Raw genomic sequence first — 22988 nt, forward strand, 5'->3', positions numbered from 1 at the left:
ACTAAAGCTCTAGCCTTCCGACCTTTCATTTCTTCAAAAGGCGATGTACCTGTTACATATCGAGGCATGGTGCATTATGACCAAAACAACTTCCTCACTGCCACTCTCCAATACTCTACCCTTGATAAAAGCCAAGTGCAACCCTCCCTTCAATGTTCTATTCCACCTTTCTACAAGACTGTTACTTTGAGGATAATACAGATATGAACAAATGTGCTCAATGCCATGTTGTGTGTTGAGTTTTAACGGGGTAAACCCATGAAAACCTATCCGACCTGGGTCAGTAATGCAGTATGCTCTAGAAATGGTTGTGGTAGTACTTTTCTGTAAAAACAAATTCAATGGAAAAAACATTCACCGCTTGGAGCCTCAATATGATTCAAAGAACAGGAATTTAATTCCATGAATTATGCAGGCATTAAATGCAATATGAAGTCAAAGCATTAATGGTAGTAGTGCATTCAATATTTACAGTGATCTCGTTGTGAAGAAAAGGAAGGGTAGGGTCAATGGTAGTGAGTCAGTGGGTGAGGGACAGGGTAAAGGTATGGTGACATGTGTACATTTGTTGTTACATAGAACTGGACCTTTCCAGCCTAACATAGGTCAGTTGTTCCCATATATGAACATAGCTCAAAGGTACATATTGCTTAAGTTGTTTAATTCTTTGAGCTTGCGAACAGGTGGTAGATTCTCTACGTTTCGACCCCTTGGATATAGAGGGTGATTTATTTCTCACGTTGGGGTCCTTGTCAGGGCAGGGCTGGGAAGAGCACCTAGGATTAATCGAAATAAGTGGAGTCAGTGTAGTGGCGGTGTGTGTATAAGGGGTGAATGCTAGTCAAGGTGAAGTGACTGTCACCTACTTGGAAGGACGGTCAACGTGCGTTCCCTTGCGGGCTATTGAGTAGCTCCTGAAATCTAAAGAGATACACAGTGTCAATGTAGCAGAGTGGTGTTGGGACATCTCACTCTCTGTACGATATTTAGGGTAAAAGAGTGGGAACTCACTCAACAGCAGTGGTTCCTGACGCGGTAATGATTCTCCCACAGCAAAGACTAAATCAATATTAGGATCTGTTAATAAAGGAGAAAAGGAGGGGTCCATTAGAGGAATAACTCGCTTGTAAGCATAGACATAGTCAGGTGGAACAGGCCAACGCTTCTCTCTCGATTGTGGAATACTTTTTTTCGGCGGTGCTCAAAGGTCTTAAAGCATATGCAATAGTAACCTCCACCCCATTCTTCCTTTGTAATAGCACTGCCCCCAGATCCACCTGACTCGCATCAGTGCTTATTTTAGTTGGATCATTAGTGTCAAACGGTTTAAGTGCAGGTGTTATGGGAATGCTCACTTTCAAGTTTTTAAACTCCTTCTCACAATTCTCACACCAAGCAAATTTCACATTTTTGACCATAAGACTGCGCATGTTTTTTGTCTTTTTGGCAAACATGGGTACAAAACGAGAATAATATTCGACTAAACCCAAAAAAGATCGTAACTCATCTTTGCAAGTTGGTGAAGGGGCATCTTCGATAAGGGACACCAATTTCATCTTGGGAGCTATTCCTTCCCCACTGATCCAATGTCCCAAATACTCCACTCTTTCCACCTTAAATGTACATTTGTCCCTCTTTATAGTCAACTCACACTCCTGTAATATCTTCAACATGCTCTTCAGTGCTGTGTAATGTTCTGTTTCATCACTTCTAAACACCAAAATATCATCCTGGAATATTGTCACATTAGGGGTGTCTTTCAGCAAGTGGTGCATAGCCCTCTGATAAATGGCCACCGCCGAAGCTAAGCCAAATGGCATCCGTTTATATCTGAAAGCTCTTTCGAGAGTAACAAACGATGTTAAGGGTCTGCACTCAGGGTGAAGCACACTATGGTGATAGGCTGAAGAGAGATATAAAGTGAAAAACACCTTAGCTCTTTTTATGGTTGTCAACATTTCTCCTATATTGGGAAGAGGATGCCTATCCACCTAGACTGCCTCATTCAAATCCCTTAAGTCCACACACATAATTATATCACTATTACCCTTCTTGGCCAACACCACTGAAGCCAACCACCCAGACGACTTAATTTCCTCAATTATCCCCTCTTTACACAACCTAATTTTTGAGGTAGGCTCCCCTCATAAATAATGGCACACTACAGGGTTTGTGAGCCACAGGCATTGCCCCCTCTTTAAGCACAATTATGTGCATGAATATTTTTAGGGTCCCAACCTGACCCTTAAACACCCATGTTAACTCACTGACATATAGTACCCCCGCATCCACCAGAATCACTTCCTCACAGGTGCCCAACAACTGGTCTGGATGATTAGGAACCAGGCGAATACCCAAATCCTTTTGTTGAGGCCAACCTAACAAACAAGAACCCTCCTTGGTAAAAATACACCTCAGACGTTGTGATTTTCTGCTGCAAATCAAGTCTAGCTTCAATGAAACCCATCAACTCAATGGACTTATTTCCATAAGCCACTAATCATCCAGACTCTTGAGCTCAGGCTTCAGGAACTCCTTCAAATATTCGTCCCCAACTAGCGTATACCTTGCACCTCAGTCTGCCTTACTTCAATCACATTTATGCGGATGTTGCAAAATGGACTGTCTTTACTAGTCTTTCCAATTGATTGAATTTCTAAAATCACATTCTGTCCTTCACTGTCATCCTCTACTTACCCATCACACTCACAGTGGGTCTCCTCTTGCTCACACCTCCCATTCTTTCCTTGCATATTCTTGCAAAATGCCCTTTATTTCTGCACCTCTGGCATAATTGTCCTATAGCTGGTCACGACTCCTTAGCAGCTACATGAGTTTTATACCCACACCTATAACACAATACATTTTTCTTGTCTCTGAATCTCCTAGAACCACTGTCCTCCTCTCTTCTAGGTAAGCATGGTTCCTTTTCTGCCGCCTCCACATTTTCTTCTGACCTTTTGCCCTTCATCTGTTAAGCCAGCTCTTTTCATTAAGTTAATTGCCATTTGAAGCGTCAATCCTTCTGTGATCAACAGCTTTTCTTGAACCTTCTTGTTGTTCAATTTTAACACCAGTTAATCCCTTAACAATTAAACTTGTAACTCATTATAGTTAGACATTCCTGCAAGTGACTCCAGACTGGCAACATAACTCTCCACTCATTCTCTGCCCAGTTGACTTCTCTTCAGAAACTTGAACATCTCCACAACTTCATTCTTTATTTTTCCAAAATTCATTTTCAATTTTTCAACTGCTACTACATACACATCCTCTTCTTCACTCCCTTCATCCCCCCGCTTCTTCTAGAGCTGGTAAGTGCTTCAAAATCCGTCTTCCTTCAGCACCCAAACAGTGCTTCCACATAGCCAATTTCCTAGCAGCTGTGAATGAATCACCACCTATAGTTTGCTCAAATGCTTCAAAACCTTCTGTCCAGTCTTTTTCCATGGCAGTATGGGTTCTCCAGAAGTTTTTAAGAAATATGTGGGAGCTGCTAAACCTTCCTTGTTTGTGCTGATGGATACAACCGACTTGTGTATAACTATCAGCTAATGGCACTAAACCTTCCTTTGTGTTTGTATCATTGTAGCCAGGTTTTTAGCTTTATTAGTCATGCAAGAAATCAATGGTGTCAAAATGAATGATTCCTTGTTCGTAAATCCTGAGGTGATTTATAACCAATGCATGATTATTGATTAGAACTGTCAGTACAATCATACTGAATTGCTCCTTTCACAATGACTTGTGATCTGAATGGTGACCAAAACAAACACAAACAAAACATGTTCTCCTTTGGATAATCGGGCACATAAGCAATGCCAGCTTCAGTTATTTATACATTTTCAAGATTTTCTGCCGCATTTGGCTCCTTCAATATTGAAAACAAAGATCTGGCGCACATAGGCACTTATCTCAATTTATATATACAGGAATGGGAAGAGGAAAGATAATTTTATCAAAAACCTCAATCACCTATTTAATGGCTTAGTGTAGCCCAATCCTGCGTGCCTCATGATTCTATTACAATGAGGAAAACAGAAAGGAAATGACAAAGGGGTCAGTCAGTGCTTTAAAAAAATTAATTGACACATACCACCAATTTCAAATGTATATGTGCAAAATAATTGTGTAAGAAAGTATCTCACGTGCGCACCTCCAGAGGAGCTACTGGCAGGTTCTCACCAGCTTGCCCACGTTTGTATCATCATTGATAACTTTCTCACAAAAAAAATGATGTGTCCAGTGGAGAAGAAAGTGAAAAAGAAAGAAACGTTTGTCCCCCGTGAAAGAGATGAGACACAAGAAGTCTCAATTTAAAATGGACTAAACTCACAGACACTATTCTCCTTTATTCCGAACTGTGAGTCTGTACCAAATTTAAAAACACAGCATGTTGTAGACCACTTTAGTGACGGCCAACATGTTTCATTGCCATATCATTTGTGGCAAATTCATCAGGGCAAGCGAGGTCAGCAATCACCTCCCTGGACAGACAACATCAAAAGAAGGACTAGCAGGAGCTATGGGCCCACATACCAGCTCCCACCAAGTCAAGGGAATATGTATCAAGTACAGTGTTCATCCCTTTTAAAAGCACTTTCGTTGCTATATGTTTGCATCGCGTTCCAACGACTTAGGGCGGTAACTCAACCCAGCAGCAGAGTTGCCGCCCTAAGTCGTTGGAAAGTTTAAAGGTGCAAACATTTATTGCTTCCGACCGGGAGGGAGACTCCCACCATCTGACAGCCAGACTCCAGAACACCAACTCCACGTTCTTCCTGGCTAGAAGGCTAGGACATTACACACTTCCAACATTTCAGCTTGAAAATATTTTTAAAATGTGTTGTATTAAATCAGTTTCTTAACTAGTGTCATTCCCAGCATCGTGATCTCTTTGCTTTTGACCACTGATTGAACCTCCTGTCTGCCAGGAAATTGCTGGAAAAGCAGTTTTTCGACTATAACTGAAGTTACTTTAGAGACACACACAGTGCTTAATTTGTTGGCGGTACTGGGCACCGGCACTTATTATTGGGGACTGGGCGCTTAATTTTCCACATCAGTTATTTTCCTAGAGCAAGAGAGGGAAAACTAAACAAAAGAGAAAGATGGAAGAAGAGAAAGATGAAAAAGTAAGAAAGGGAGAAAGCAGAAACATGCAGGAGTGAGATAAAGGGGCAGGGAGTGCCTGGTAATGAAGTAAAGAGGCCCGAGGTGGATTTAGGCTACCACAGCCTTAGTATTTAGTGTGCCAATTTTTAATTGCACTGGCTGCAGGCTGCTGAGCAGAGCTTTGGGCACAGGCACTCTTTTTTCCACAAATTAGGCACTGGATGCACACAAATGCCGTTGCATTGTAACTGGCACTTTTCTTTTCTGTCACAGTTCCTCTATTGTACCTTTATAATTTTCATAACTTTACTACGTCTCACAGTTTCTAAAATCTGTAACTACACTGCATTGCTCTCTTCTCCATACTTGCACTGGCGGCCGAGACAGATTAGTAGTGGAAGGGAGAGTGTTGCGCACATGGGGGATTTACAAATAAATTAAAAAAATAAAAGACAGTCTTGGTGCTGCCAGCTGTCTTGCGCTCCTCTGTTCCTAGTCTCAGAAGTCCCTGTGATAGCATCACAGACTCTCCATCCAATACCCGCGCTGTTCTCAAGCATGAGAGCAGTGCAGGTATTGGCCTGAGCAGGCTGGATTAACATTTACTCAGTCACAGGAAATCTGTGCTGTTTCTCCAACCCACCTGTTGGAGAACCCTAAGTGCACATGTCAGTTTGGCATGCCTGAGACGGCAGGTCAAACAGACATGCGCACTTAGAAGTGCACCTACCACTCTCCTCCCCTTCCCATGCCCCGGCCCCGCCACTCCATGCACATGCAGGCTCAGCCAGCAGCTGAAAAATAAAACAATGGTAAAATATTGTTTTATTTTTTTAGCTGCTGGCTCTCAACCAGTGGGCCACGCTCATCCGCCATTGCGTAGGAGCACTGCTTCATACTTGTGTGTAATACTAATGTTTCATGTAAATACCTCTAATGCCCCTCAGAGCAGCAAGTCATTAAAGAAATAAACAAACATGACCTGGTGATGGAGCATAAATCGCTCAAACGTCAGACATAAATCAGAAGCATGTACAACATACTGTTTATGTTGCAAGTGAAACTGCTTACTGTGTTCTGTTTTTCTCTTATAGGTTGGATGACAACAAGCAGGTTTTTCGCATCAATTTTAATAATGCAACAAGAGATTCCGTCTTCGACATACCAATTGAAGAAGTTCAATCATTTTATTCAGCTTTGAAGGAGTTTGTTAATCTCATGAATATACCAGAAAATACATTCTGTTACAAGATGAAACCTGGTAATTATTAGGGTCCCTTGTTTGCTAAAATGCATACAAAACCCATTTGATCTTCTTACATATGTTGCTGTTTGTCACACGCTCTCAAAGGAAACTTTTGCAAAGCATAACATTCTTTAAGTACTACATTGGTATGAGAAAAACACACTCTGGATAGCATTAATACAAACCTACGTGAATCAATTCATTCAATATTTAATAGATAAAAAAGAAAAAGTACACAATGAGTTCAAGATTATACTGTCTTATCCCCAGTGCAATATATCATGGGATAAACTCATGGGGTACTCAATTGCTATTCACTCACTGTCAGGGAAAATGAAACTGCCAAAAAAAGAAGCTAAACCTATAGAAAAAAGAATTCAACTTGGAACTTCAGCTACAAAATAGAGTTAGAAAGAGGGAAGGGTGAAGGAAGAACCAAAGCAAGTCAAGGAATGGAGATGGTAGTATCACGGTTCTTCTCATAACGGACAGTCGATAACTCAAAGTGAAAGGAAAAGTCAATACAAATATGAAAGGTTATGTCTTTATCAGTGGTGAAACTAACTCAATGAGTTAGTAACTTGGTGAGTTAGTGAAGACATATACTATCATTCATGAGTTCTCGACAAACTGGTAAATCTAATGTGCACTAAAAGGGGAAGAGCCCTAAGGTCCTTCACATAAAGTTGATAGAAGTCAGATACACCTGCCATTTAAAAGCCATGTAAACCGTAAAAGAGGGCTTGCAGAGTTTTAGTGAGTCTCTATTCTAGGCTCAGATTTTGTTGGAAGAGATTTTCTGTACATTAGCTATACAATATTGGCAGAAAATGAGATGAAGGTGTGTCCATTACATCTTTAATAATTGTTTGAGTACGATTAGTAGTGATGTTTGACTAGACAGAGTACTAGAGAACTAATGCTGCAATCATATGTGTAAGTAATCTAGTCTGGCTGGAGTTGTTGCAGTCCCAAGTATGTTGAGTTGGATATACTAACTACATTTATTTCTCCAACATATGATTACTTGAATGGGGCTGTACGTTCCAACAGATGCTTTTACTGTACATGCCTTTACCACACATTTTTTACAATGCATGTGCCTTTACCATACAGGTACGTATAAATGAGATAAGTGAAATAAAAGTATATATATATATTCACTGAAAAAACCATAGGTTTCACACACGTTACAGTTAGGAATTAGCATTTAAAAAACCTTGCAAATTCACTTAAAAAACCATAGGTTTCACACATGTTATAGTTAGGTGGATATTTCACTCGTAAAAAACCAATGAAATTCCCCCGTTATAGTTAGTTCAGATAACTATAACTCGCGCGCCTGCAATCCTGCTCATGACGTCACATATTACATCACTCATGACATGGTCAGTGGCATCACTCATGACATCACTGATGACATCATCCTTGTGATAGAGTGGCGGTCGCGCGAGTTATTGTTATCTGAACTAACTATAACGGGGGAATTTCATTGGTTTTTTACGAGTGAAATATCCACCTAACTATAACATGTGTGAAACCTATGGTTTTTTAAGTGAATTTGCAAGGTTTTTTAAATGCTAATTCCTAACTATAACGTGTGGGAAACCTATGGTTTTTCCAGTGAATTTGTACAGTTTTTTAAATGCTAAGTTATGTATGTATTATTATTGTTTTTTATATATTTATTTTACAATAAACTACGTATTAAAAACATTTTGCTTTTTTTTTTTTGGTTATTCACCGTGCGCGCACGGTGCGCGCACCCCCCGATTTAACAAAAAAAAAAAAATTCGGCCTTCGGGGTCCTTTAGGGACCCCCTGACAAAGGCTAGGGGGTCAGAAACTCTCTACCCTGCCCCCTTTTCACGTTCGCCACCTTCCTTTTTCACTCTCGCACTGAAAGCAAACAAAATGGCGGCCGACACTTCCTGATTTCGACCGATTCGAACGTTGACTAACATCTAACCACCAATCAGAATTACGCTCGCGCACGTTAGGGTGCTCGCACGGTGCGCGGCTATAGATATGTATGTGCTTTTAACTGCAATTTTCTCAGGAACTACTGAACAGATTGACTCCATATATGCAAAAGGCACATCCCTGACCTGAGGACTACCTCTCTGCCAAATTTCAAGTAATTCTGTTCAGCCGTTCGGGCTGTACTTTCGACTAAAGGTCCTATGGGAAAATGCATGGGGAAAACGCGTTTTGGGACCCCCCCCTTTTTTCTCGGCCCCCGCTTGACGAATACCCCCGAGACTTTCAGGGTAGGAGCTGAGCGGAGCGCCCCATTCGTTTTGAAAATTTCGCGAAGATTCGTCAACCGGCGCCAAAGTTATTCAAAATAGAATTTTCAGATTTTCTATGGAAACACGGTCCTAACTATAACTATCTACTGGCGACTGCCAGTAGATTATATATATATATATATATATATATATATATATATATATATATATATATATATCAAAACCACGCCAGTTCCCCGAAGGAAAAGCACGACACACTCCGGAATCCATTGAGGGCTTTATTTTCAGTGCTAGCAATCCATGAGATTAAGGCAATTTTCAATGCTGGCAGTCCATGTGAACTTAGTGGCATACGCGTTTCAGCGGTGAATCGCCTTCGTCAGTGCCAGTTACACAGGGTCCATCAGGGGTCAGCAAACAGTACAGCTGCTCTTAAAACCTTTCCTGTTTAAATGATCTTTGTGCCCCTCCTCCAAATCATGTGCCCTTGCATCGCGCTGACACACCCACAGGCAGTTGCATGCTGGTACCTGCAGTCCGGTCGGGTGGCTGAAAGGTTTCAGGAACGCTCCAAAACATCCAGTGATGCTCCCAATTTGATGAGCACGGGCCACACACCAGCTCAAGTGCCCGCGGGGGTGAAAAAGCAAAGTCCTCCTTGATTTCTTAATCAGGCACACCGTGATGCCTCCTCTCTCCCCAATGCAGTCCATACAACCAAATGGCGATACACCTGCTGGGGGGGCGCCTTGTTTTGCCACCAAAGCAAGAATCCACAGTGCTGGTTTCCCAAGGTGCTCCAGAACGAGGGGGTGTGTCGTTTTGTCAGCAACCAGCTTGCTGACTCTACACCAAAACCACGCCAGTTCCCCAAAGGAAAAGCACGACACACTCCGGAATCAGTTGAGGGCTTTATTTTCAGTGCTAGCAATCCATGAGATTAAGGCAATTTTCAATGCTGGCAGTCCATGTGAACTTAGTGGCATACATATATATACATATCAAGCCCAGTTAATGGGCGAAATGCGTCATCTGCTATGCTGAGCGTCAGCAAATAAAGAAAAAATTCGCACTTAACTGGTGTCCGTGTCCGCTTGTTGATCAGCAGATGTGGGAGTTTGGTGAAACGCATATATATATATAAATAAATAAATATTTATATATATATATATATATATATATTTATATATATAATATATATATATATATATATTCACTGAAAAAACCATAGGTTTCAGGGGTGTTATAGTTAGCTGGACTTTTCACTTGTACAAAACCATTGAAATTCCCCCGTTATAGTTAGTTCAGCTAACTATAACTCGCGCACCCACAATGCACTGCTGATGACGTCACATATTACATCACTCATGACATGGTCAGTGACATCACTCATGACATCACTGATGACATCTCAAATGACAACACTGATGACATCACTGATGACATCATCCAGTGAATGTGTGTTTTTCTGAAAACTAAATATGTTTTATATATGTATATCTCAAGGTCGATGGAAGAATAAATGGGTATATAAGTGTCTAAATGGATGATTTGTTTTTGAAAAATTGATTGTGTAACTGACTAAGTGTATCATAGTGAATACATGGCTTAGTGAGTAATGTTTAAATATGTAAATATCTGTATCAGTCTCTCACTTTGTGTATAAGTGGCTGCATGGGTTGGTGAGTAGCTAAATGGGTGTCTATATAGGTTATTAGTTGTTTTTTTGAGTATCAGTCTGAGTGTCTGCATGGTTCGGTGGGGGGTATTATGTAGTGCATAGGTGCATGAATGAGTGACTCACTGTTTGTATGTGTTGAAGACAGCATGTGTGCAGGACTGTATGGGTGGATGAGTGTGTGTATGGGTGTGTTAGTGAGTGAATGACTGTCTCAATAGTGTCTTTATGAGTAACTACATATGTTTTAAACTAGTATATGTGACTATTGTTGTATATAAGTGAGTATATGTGAGAGTGAGAGATTGAAAGAGTTCCTGTATGAATAAGTATGTGTTTCTATAAGTGATTGTTTAAAAGACTAAGTATGTGTAAGTTTCCGTAGAAGTAAGTGTGGTGGTGTGTGTATAACTGTATATGCAAGTAAATGTATGTTTGATTCTTTATTAGCATGAGTGACTATGTGTGTGAGTAACTCTATGGATGAGTGGCATTGTGTAACAGGATGTATAGGTGTATGAGTACATATGATGAGTGAGTACATGTATGAGTGACTGTATAGGACTGTTGGTGAATGAGTGGATGTGTATGTGGATCTTAGAATTACTGAAGAGGTTGTTGTAACTGGTATTGGTATGTCGATTGTTTTGAAAATTTTAGTCTCTATTTTTGAATGTGTGTATCAAAGGTTATATTAGGGTGAGAGGAGGTCTGCCTACTCTATCACAAGGATGATGTCATCAGTGATGTCATCAGTGATGTCATTTGAGATGACATCAGTGATGTCATGAGTGATGTCACTGACCATGTCATGAGTGATGTAATATGTGACGTCATCAGCAGTGCATTGCGGGCGCGCGAGTTGTAGTTAGCTGAACTAACTATAACGGGGGAATTTCAATGGTTTTGTACAAGTGAAAAGTCCAGCTAACTATAAAACCCCTGAAACCTATGGTTTTTTCAGTGAATTTCTGAGGTTTTTTAAATGCTAATTCCTAACTATAACGTGCCCGAAACCTATGGTTTTTTCTGTGAATTTCAAAGGTTTTTTAAATGCTAATTTCTAACTATGCCTACAGAGATAGGACATGTGAAGAAAGAAGAAAAAATGCACAGAAAGAAAAAATAGAAGTGCAGAAAGAAGCAACAGAAGTCCTCAAATACGAAGAAAAGTGCAGGAAGAAGGATAACGTGCAGAAAGAACAAAAAGAAGAGCAGAAAGAAGCCTTGTTGCAAAATCATCCTGTACCCTCAACTTTTTCAGACAGATACTGGTGGTAACTGAGTCTGACTAACCAGTACTAGAGCCAGTGCTATGTTAAAAGACACTTAGAATACAGTGAAAACACCTACATACACTAGGGAACATTATGCATTGGGGTCCCCCTGTGATTAGCATGACCTCCTCTGTAAGCCCCTAATATATAATAGGGCAGGGGGATTAAAACTAGGCCTGGGCGAAAATTTCGTTCCGTTCGCGGAAATTGCGATAATTTGACATTTTCGCGTTCCGCGGAGAGCGCGAAAATGTCAAAAATTCCGGTTTCCGCAGCTTGGCGATAATTTGTTTCTTGCTCGTGCTATAAAATAATACATTCTCGCGCGCGCGCGATCGCCTTACCTGAATCCCTGCGTTCGCCGACAAGTTTTCTTGATCCGGTCGCGTTCTCCATGACATGTTGTAATGTTTTTAGCCATTTGCGCTGTCTCGCGACAGTTCGCGCCCGCAGTGACGTCATGCGTCGCGCGATCACGTCTTTCTTCTCGCGGTCATGCACCGCGAGAAAACTCAAAACAAAATGGCCACGCCCGCAAGCAACCACATGGGTAAGTTGGCGACCCGCAACCATGCAGAAAATCTCGCGAACATGCCGGAAAAAAACTTCCGCATCTTCGCGATATTTCCGCTTGTTTGCGATAATTTTAAACATTTTCGCGATAATTTGCGAAAGTTAATTTCGCAAATTCCACCCACCCCTAATTAAAACTACCTCTTAAAACAGGCCACAGGGCGTTTTTGCACACGTTAACTCAGGCCCCGTCCCCTCCCTTCACCACTGTGTAAAAACGCCCTGTGTCCGTTTTTAGTTGGGAGATTAAGTTAATTTGAATCCTGAGGGTCCCTAAGGTCCAACTAGCCCACTAGGTACCTTCAGTAAGTGCCACAGAGCTGCGTTGCAGAGAGGTGTAAAAAGTGGCACGGCCTGGACCACCTCTCTGCAATGCAGCTCAGTGGCGCTTACTGGAAGCACTTGGTGGGCTAGTTAGCCCCCAGGAGCCCTCAGTATTGAAGGGAAATTATATCCCCAATTTAAAACGTGCCATAGTGCGTGTTTGCACACGTCACCTCAGGCCCCGTCCCCTCCCTTCACCACTGTGTAAACGCGCCCTGTGGCTGTTCTAAGTTGAGAGATTAAGTCCCCTTGAATCCTAAGGGTCCCTAGGGTCAAACTAGACCACTAGGTACCTCCAGTAAGCGCCACAGAGCTGCGTTGCAGAGAGGTGTAAAAAGGGGCTTGGTCTCAGAACACCTGTCTGCAGCGCAGCTCCCTGGCGCATACTGGAGATGCCTGTTGGGCTAGTTGGCCCTCAGGGACCCTCAGTATTGAAGAGGAATTAATTCCCCAACTTACAATTCGCCAGGGGGCGCATTTGCAGAGTGCTGCAAGGAGGGGGCGTGGCCTCCGGCACGATGCCAGTCTTTTATTTATTTTAATTTTTTTAAAAGGGGGGCTGTGTGGTTCCCCTTCTTATTCTAATTTATTGGCCCTGATGACCCCATCCCCCAGGGCCTGTCTCCTAATTATATTTTTTTGACCCCAATCCCCAGGGCCGGCCACTGTTTTTTATTATTTTTAAAAAATATATATTTATAGACACACCTAGGACATGCTGGACAAACCGTACGTACCTATCACCATGACGATTTGCGTGATATTCAATAAAAGGCGACTATGCATACAATGAATCCACGTGGAATGTATTTACACCAGTAGTGAAGCTCTGACATGTCTGATGCCCTACCGTGCCTAATACCGTTAGACACCCTTGTTGTTTATTTATACAAACATGGGTAGCTATTGACGGGCACATTTAATAAACATGCACACCAAGCCATTCAAAGGGGATTCGACAAAAATTCGACAAAAACTATGCAAGAAACCCACATCACGGTTAATAAAACACACATCCACTGCCGGATGTGTAATACTTTTTATTTTACTCTCAGGAAAGGGGACGAACATCACTTGAGAGTCACAGCGCGCTCCTGGCAGAGCCCAATGCTGTGTTACACCCACCATTGCCTGCTGAGTGCCACACACCTCTGTGTTGTATTCCACTAGCTAGTGCATATGCTATGACACTCTCTAGCCCATGTGCACTGTAACACCACCCCGTGAATATGTCATGCCACACTTGTCTTCGCACGGGTTATATTGCCCCATCTAACGTGCCTTCCTCGATGCCTATGTTATAACGCACAGTGCTATGCCATACATATTACAATCTGGGATCCATATCTTTGTCACAGTGCATATGCAACGTTACACTCCCCAGCACATATTTTATATTACAACTTTAGAGACTAGTTAGGTTACACAACACTGCCCTGTGCATATTACACTCCAAGGTACATATCGCATAGCACGCGCTAGTGCCTGTGCTATCTCGCGCTCTCTAATGAATCTGTCATTGCGCACAATGTATTGCATATTATATTTCACGCCCGGTTCATCTTATATCACACTTTTTGGTGCATAGTTTATACCATACACTATATCTAGTTTTCATTTTCAATCGTGCTCTCAGGACTATGTTCTATATAACACTGTGTTCACCTACCCTTTTCACGGGCATTACATTTTGTGATAGGGAGTGGAGGGTCAGGGGGTGTTTCTGCCAAGTGAACCCGGAGTCACAGTCACAAACGTCCTCTTCTTCCTGAATAAAAGTGAGATTATGCTGCATACTTGTTCATATTTTAAGTAGTTCGCACAGACACAAGTTTTAAAAACATTAAAGTTCCTAATACTCACCTTCTCTGAACAGTTAGCTTGCTGCCCCATCCCTCTCCTCCCTATCCTCTGTTGTGTGAATCCATGGACTAGCCTCCTCCCTCCTGCCATGCATGGTCTGATGTGCTGCCACTGCCCTCAATTTAGTATGATGTACCAGTCCACTCCTCCTGCCCTCCATTGCCCAATTATATGCCCCATCATTGACCTCCTGCTTAAACTCTGTGCTTAGCTTGCTGCCCCTATTCTCCTTCCCCCTGCCCTCCGATGTCTTTGTGCATGCCCCTGCTCCATCCTTTTTGCCCACCATGTTCCATGGACCTGCCACTCCTATCTACTCTTAGTGTTCTGTTGAGTTGCCACTCCCCTCCCACCTGCCTAGCATTGTCAGATGACTGTAACCTGTCCCTGCCACCTCCACCCTGCCTGTCCACATGCCATGCCCCTATCCTCTTCCTCCTGTCCTACATGGTCCATTGTACTGCCACACCCTTCTGCCCTCCCTGGTCTGTTGTGCTGCAACTGCTCCTCCTGCCTGCCCCGTGCGGTCTGTTGTGAGGCACCTTCCCCTGAACTTTCTTGTCTGTGCACAGGTCCTGACCCTCCCTCCTATCCTCCGTCGTCCTTTGTGCATGCCCCTGCACCCTCCTTCTTGCCCATCATAGCCATTGTGCTGCCACTAACCCCCCCACTTGCCATGCATGGTCTTCTGTGCTGCCATGGCCCCTCCCACTTTCCCTGTGTGGTCAGTTAGCTGCCCCTGACCCCCTCCCACCTTCCCTTCATGGTCTGTGTGTATGCCATCACAGTCTCACTGTTGCTCTTCATGGTGTGTCTTGCTTCTAGTGCCCATCCTGCCTGACCTCCATGGCTATCTTGCTGCTCCTGCCCTGCCCCCTTGCCCCCAGCCCTCTGTTTACATGTGCAGACTCCTACTCCCTCCCTCCTGGCTTGTCTGTTCCATTGTAATGCCCCTGATCCGTCCCTCCTGCCCTTTATGGTCTGTTATGCTGCAGCTTTCTCTCCTGTCTGTCCATTATGGTCAGCTAGCTACCATTGCCTCTTGCCCCTCTGTTCTCTGTTGTCCATGTGCATGGTCCTGTCCCCTCCCTCTTGCTTTCTATGGATTGTTGTGCTTCACTCCCGTCCCGCATGCCCTGTGTGGTGTATTGTGCTGCTGCAAACCCTGAAGCCTGCCCTGCAGGGTCTGTTGGCATGTATGGTTGTACTACCATTGCCTCTTCCTTCTGCCCACAATGGTCTATTACATTGCCACAGCCTCTCTTGCAAGTCCTGTATTGTTGGTGTGTTGCCCCTGCCCCCCTTTCCACTGCCCTCCATAGTCTGTTGTGCTGCCACGGCCCTTCCTGCCTGCTCAGTGTGGTTAAATTGTTGCCTTTGCACCCTCCTACCTGCCTTCAATTTTCAGAGTCCGTGCCCCTGGACTCTGCCTCTCAACAGTATCCTAATGAAGAACTAGATTGCTAACATTCTATATTTATTACAAAAGTGTGGAACGCCTGACGTCATCTTGATGTAATCAAAACTGTAATACCTAGAGCATTTCCTTTAGAAATTACATATATGAGAGCGTCTTATTGGCATCAAAATTATGGTTAGTGCTCTAAAAGACTAAAATAAGGACATATTTTCTGAGTTTTCAAATAGCGACAAAGCACTTTTAAATTATTTGTTATCTTTATGTTTTTTTATCCAGTTGACCACTTGATTAAATGTTGCACTTAGGGGAGAGGATGTGGTGTTACTTCCAGAACTGCAGACTTTGCAACTGGGGAACCAGGTTGGAGTTTCTGCTTCAGCTCGACATTCTGTGATTCTGGTCAAATCACTTAGTCTCCCCATGTCTACAACCAAAATGAATTTGTTCTTGTGTGATGTAACCAATGCTCATGTAAAGCACTCCAATACCTGACAAGTCTGCACTATATAACACTGCAAAAACACAAAATAATAAGTGTTTTGCACACTTCTGTCATTGGGCTATACTTGGGCTACATCTTGGTGATATTTGGGCTACATTTGGGCTCTTTTGTCTCTGGTGGCCATCTTGGGAGACTTATTTGTTATGAAGTTTCCTAATTTCCTCATTTACTGCAGTCTCCTCAGTAGGAAATACTTTCAGTTTTTTACTTTGATTCCATCAAGAAGGCATTCAGATGTGTCACACATTTGCCATAAATTCAGAATGTTAGCACTCTTTTTGCTCATTAGATCACTGTAGTAAAGCTACTGCTCACCAGGGAAAACTGCTGCTGGTATTGAAAGTGCATGTTTCAGTCTGCATGTCAGAATTTTTTAATGAAATAGAAGAGGATTTGAGAAGTCACTCAAAAGGTGCCCTAATTTTTCTTTCTGCAGCACTAATCATACTTTTTATGGAAAAATTAACCCCCTCATTTTGTTCCTTTTTAAATTAAATGTTTTAAGAGTTAACACTTTAATTCAAGCAAGATGGCTTCAGATGTGCCATACGTTTATCATAAGTAGGTCTGTTAGCGCTCTTGTTGTTCTTTGGAACACTCTGGGAAGCTGCAGTAGAACACAAGGGAATCAACTGACATTCTCTGCCCTTGTTGGATGTACATGTTTTACTGAGAATGTCAGACTTCATTCTCACATGACTGAGAAAGATAATGTGAATTTACAGAAAATAAGCTCTCAGTTTAGCTTATAGATCACCTTCCAAACCTCTGTGGGAAAAGCATGAGAAAATATTTTTCTCTCAATCATGATATCCCAGCAGAAGGCTTTTTCACATGGTGAAATCACCTTAGAACATACCACAATTCCTAAAATGAGTATGGTACCATCAACAAATGATTTATAATGTAACTAAAGTCTTAAAACCTTCTATTAACTGCAATGCTTTTTAATGAGGTGCTATCATGTATATTGGTCCCAAGATGGCTGCCAACACTTCTTGGATGAAGTGCTGACAGCCAATCAGATCTCAGGATGAGATGTGTGCTTAGGCACCGCCCACATATATATATGATTTTACTTTTGATTTTCTCAGGAACTACTGAACAGATTGACACCAGACCTGCAAAAGGCACTTCCCTGACCTGAGGACTACCTCTCTGCCAAATTTCAAGTAATTCTGTTCAGCCGTTCGGGCTGTACTTTGGACTAAAGGTCCCTATGAAAATTGCATGGGGAAAACGCGTTTTGGGACCCCCCTTTTTTCTCAGCCCCCACTTGACAAATCCCCCCGAGACTTTCAGGGTAGGAGCGGAGCGGAGCGCACCACCTATTTTGAAAAGTTCGCGAGGATTCGTCAAAGTTCGCCAAAGTTATTCCAAATAGAATGTTGCGGATTTCCTATGGAAACACGGTCCTAACTATAACTATCTACTGGCGACCGCCAGTAGATAATGTATATATATATATATATATATATATATATATATATATATATATATATATATATATATATATATATATATATATATATATATATATATATATATATATATATATAAATTTATATAAATCACTACAGCTCCTGGTCTGCCACTCCTTCGACAGGACCTCCAGGCACGGACCTCATGAACACCTCCAATAAATTCAAACAACTCCAATGTTGTAAGGATGCAGTGCAAACATTTATTGCAATGATTTCCTCCAAAGCTGTTCAGGCATAGTGCCTGCCATGACGCGTTTTGCTCGCCTCACGCGAGCTTGATCACATGACGCACCACATGACAGCGAACAAATAAATACAAAGTACGCACTTATGGCTTTAGAGAACTGTATGCCACGTTTGTGAAATTAAAAGAAAGACTGCACAATTCACAGGTCATCAATGAAAGTTTGAAACATGATGTAAATCCAAGATATAAAAAAACTATGTACATATTACAATAAATAAGAGGAATCAGACACGATTTGCAAATATGTTAGGCTGTTTAAAATTAGCATATAGTTGCTAAAATCGTCAGATATCCTACTCGCACCTATGCAACACGGAAAGGATACATATTTAAACAGCAGAATCTCAAATAATTATATTGCTCAGGATTAGATTTAAAGTGCTAGTGCTGTATAACAGACCCCCATAAAAAATTCCAAAATTGACATTATATGTAACAATACATTGGGATAATGAGGTATCATAGACCACTGTTGGCTGCAATTTTATAAATAATGACAGATACAAACTGTAGATAAAGTGCAAGTGCTTATTTCTCTAATTGTAGATCCACGTTGTACATAATAAAGATATAAAGTGCAAATGCAAAATGACAAAACCTATTTGATCTGACGGTCCAAATATTTGGCATGCCAAGGGACATTATCTTTCAGTGCTGAAATGTAACTACACCATTGCACATTGTGTGCAAAACTATGCACCTAAGCAAATATATAAAAAATTAAATTAATTTATTACATCATTATGAAAATCGAATCTTGAGACGTGATACTCTAATTAGAGCAGTCTGTAATTATAAAGTGCTGTGTGCAAAAAAAGCAAATAACCCATGCAAGAAGTGCTGTGCAACTTGCAATTTTCATACCAGCATGTACCAATCATCCAAGCCTGAATAATACTAAAGTGCAAGTGCCACTAAATAACAGAGCACAGAGAGATACAAAAAGTACTATTTACAAATAAACATCATACAGGTAAAGTCATATGTTCTTGATGAACTGGGAGCCATAATTATACTAATACCTTACACAACCTTACTGATTCAGGTGCACATATAACTAGAGGAAGTTGAGCATGTCCTTGCTGGTATTGAGACCATAGGGCATTTTAGTATCCAGAGCCAGTATAAAATCGGTTTCTAGTTGACGCAGGCTTTTTCCTCGGTTCCCAACCCTTCCGGAAATGGGAACAGCCCCTTGCACAGAATACTCCAAATCTTTGAGTTTATTCTGGTGTACCAATTTAAAGTGTCTGGCAACAGTATAATTTGGATCGAAATTGACAATATACCGCACATGTTGTAGAAACCGTTTATGTACAGGGAGCTTAGTGCTCCCTATATACTCAAGGCCACAAGTACAACATAACTTATAAATTGCAAACTCGGTGTGGCAAGTCAAATGTTCCTTAATTTGAATCTTTTTGTCACAAAATGCAGTTACATAATATGCTGTAATAGTCGCAAAGGTGCATGCACGAAACAAGTTGTATTTGAAAAAAAAACATTTTAATAAGCCAAGTGCTCTTAGGTGTTAACTCAGGACTCGATTTAACTAGGGCATCCCTCATGGAGGGTGCTCTCCTGAATGTAATCACAGGCAGAATAGGTAATATGGGTCTTAGCGTTATATCAGTTAGTACTACGGCCATTGAGCATAGATTATTTTACGGATTCTGCACTCCGGTTGACTATAAGTAGTGATGAGTCTAATATTTTGTATGTCATTATCAATGTCAACAGCGGGGGAAACTGAAGCTGAAACACGGTCTCTTTTAGATATTAGCAGGTCATCTCTAAAAGATCATTCGGTTTATTCAAGGCGTGAACCAACAAGGACTTCTTATAGCCTCGATCTAAAAAGCGACGCAATGCCTCTTGCTGACATTCTTGTGAATCAGTATCTAAAGTACAAATACGGCGAATTCTCACAAACTCACCGTATGGTATGCTCCTGATTAGGTGGTGGGGATGCAGCGTGCAAAATCGAGTTGCCCACAGTTAGTTTGTGGTGCAATTTCGTATGAATCCTACCCTCGCTTATATAGAGGAGAACATCTAAAAATTCAACACTAAAATCATCAATGGTAGCAGTAAACCTAAGATTTTGCTCATTCGAGTTAATAGATGTTACAAACTCAGTTGCTGCCTCTCTACTTACATCCCAGATTAGACATATGTCATCAATATACCGCCAGTAAATTTGACATGTGTTTGCCAGTCCACCCCATGCTTGGCCCTGAGGACATGCTCCTCCCACCAGCCCACATGGAGACATGAATAGCTGGGGGAGAAACATGCCCCCATAGCCACACCTCTGAGCTTTTGATATGCATTTTGATTGAATAAAAAATAGTTGTTAAAAAGGCGAAGCTCTATCATAGTGATTTGCATGCAGTTGCATGCAGTTGTGTTCTTTCATACTAATATCTCTAGAGTACAAATAGTTTTTGATTGCAGCCAATCCATCAGAGTGATTAATGCTTGTATACAATGATTTCATGTTCATAACTACAAGCAAATAATTTGGTTGCCATATCACATCATTGATCTTTCTCAGAAAATCAGAGGTGTCCTTCACATAGGATGGTAAAGTGATGACATGAGGCTGTAGAAAATAGTCCACATATTTTGAAATTCTTTCCAACATACTCTTCTGGGCTGAAATAATGGGCCTTCCTGGAATCTGGACTGTCTTTTTATGAACCTTAGGGAGGAAGTAGAGGATGGGGATCACAGGATGATCCTCTACTAAGAAATTCAATTAGTCTTTCGTTAAGAGGCCCTGCCTCTTCCATTGTGAGAGGCATTTACCCACTTTCTCTTGAACCAGCCGAATTTCCTGTTTATAAAATTTTCTATAACACAGGACCTCTGACAAATGACGGTTAGCTTCAGCCAGATATTGTTTTTTAGACTACAGTACAACGTTGTCACCTTTGTCGGATTTATTTATGATGATATCGTGATTGTTTTTCAACTTGTTGATCAAGGTTTGGTATTGGGCATTTTTGAAATTCCTGCAACGTTGATTTGTCATCATGGTTTTATTGAGACATTTGAGTACTTCCACAACTCTATCGTTAAAAATATCCACCACATCCTTTGGTATGAGTGGTAAAAATGTTGATGCAGGGCGTAAAGGACTGGTAGCTGCTTTATTGATGTTAATGCCCATTGCAATCTTGACTTGTTGTGTCGTCTAACTTGTGGTACTATTGTCATTAGACAAGGATTGTTCTGCCTGTAGTGTGGAAATATACCTCACCTGTAGGTTTACATCAGGGGTGGCCATACTTGATGTCAAATTGGACGGAGCTGTAGGAGGTTTGTTGAGTTGGAAATACTTGATGAGCTTCACTTTCCTAATAAACTTAAAGACATCAATTCTGGTTTGATTTTATGAAAACTGGTTGACAGGACAGTACGTGAGTCCCAAGGATAAAAGCTGGGTTTCTGCTGTTGTTAACACTGTCTCAGTGAGGTTGATGACTGTATTGTGGATAGTGTGCTTCATCGTCTCCATTTCCTTGCTGTATTCCCTCTGCTGGTATTGTTTGCAGTGCTTGTTCTGCCTCTCCCTCCTGCATTGATTGGTGGTTCTCCTTGCTGCTGCTGAGGGTTGCGGGGACACACGGTCTGCCTCCGGTCCTCTCGGAGAAAATTCAGCTCCTCTGCTGGGGTCAAATTGCTTACACAGATAGTAGATGCCCCAGACGCAACTAAACGGCTATCATCCGAATCATTATTCGAGGTGAGAGAATTAGTGTCAGAATCCACATCGGCAACAGAGTTACCTTTGGGTGCACCCCGTGCTGGCTCCGATATTTTGCTCGTAAGGGCCTGTCGGTTATAGTTATCAAACATCCTGGAGAAGGTGAAAATTCTTCCCGTAGCATAGTCGTTCTGGTCACGTCCAAATTTAAACACTTTGCGTGCCTTGATAATATCTTCATGTTTTTTAATTTGAACGTTTATGTCAGCACGCCCTTTTGTAATAACTTCATGTTGCCCTGTGGCATCTAAAAGTCCATTGACACGATTAATCTCAATTAAAATTGCTTCCCTGTCTATCTCAGCCTATTTAATCAATATGTGTACCATATTCATCGAGGCCTGTAGATTGTTCTCCGCCCATTTCTTTAGTATGAATGAGGATTCGAAGACCCCTGGGTACACGATTGACTTCCTGATATTTTTCTAGGGATTTCTTTTCCCACCACTTAGTAACTCTTAATTATCACATTTTTGAGTAGTTTCGCCAGAGTCCTTCACAAGGACTTTACATCATTATTTACTGTACTGTTAGTGGGAGCTCTCTATTCAGAGTTGATACTTGGCAAATTTTGAAACAGTGATTCAGCCTTTGCTTCTCTGTTGCATAGCGCATCACTGGTTGACATAATGGAGGTGACAAAATATGCGCACTGGAAATCCTCTGTTTTATGGAGATTAATCCAACACCAGTACCAATCGTAATAATCACGCGCTGCAGTGATTTCTGTTACCGGTGTTGAACATGCATTTCCACGAGTCCTCCGACCGCATAGAATCCGCAGCTCCTCGCTGTCAAAAATGGGAAACCAGTGCTTGTGTGCTGATACGTGGATGGGGGTCACAGCTGATGTTTACTCCTTCCGAGTTAGGTCCAATACGCCGCAACGTAGATGGCTGACTCCACAGCTGTGCCACTTTGAAAATGGGAGGGTCTGTGAATCCGGAATCAGCCTGCCCTGGATATCGTAACTAAATCACTCCAGCTCCTGGCCTGCCACTCCTTCGACAGGAACTCCAGGCACGGACCTCATGAACACCTCCAATAAATTCAAACAACTCCAATGTTGTAAGGATGCAGTGCCAAAATGTATTGCAATGATTTCCTTCAAAGCTGTTCATGAATAATTGAATGGGGATAATTATAATAATAATAATAATAATAATTCACATTTGTAAAGTGCAAACAATCACCCGCAAGGATCTCTAGGCGCTGGGGGCCGTCGGGAAGATTAA

At 41.7% G+C, this 22988-nt stretch overlaps 1 protein-coding gene across 1 annotated transcript in view; it reads left to right on the plus strand.

Moving 5' to 3' along the window:
* The window catches only part of BBOX1 (gamma-butyrobetaine hydroxylase 1), a 704161-nt gene that overhangs the window by 660813 nt on the left and 20360 nt on the right, over positions 1–22988 (plus strand). Inside the window, exon 7 of the mRNA XM_085643632.1 lies at positions 6210–6376. Coding sequence (XP_085499758.1) covers positions 6210–6376 — 167 coding nt within the window. The remainder of the gene's footprint in view (positions 1–6209; positions 6377–22988) is intronic.

This window comes from Triturus cristatus, chromosome 3_1 (genome assembly GCF_964204655.1).
Source record: "Triturus cristatus chromosome 3_1, aTriCri1.1, whole genome shotgun sequence".
Taxonomy (NCBI): domain Eukaryota; kingdom Metazoa; phylum Chordata; class Amphibia; order Caudata; family Salamandridae; genus Triturus; species Triturus cristatus.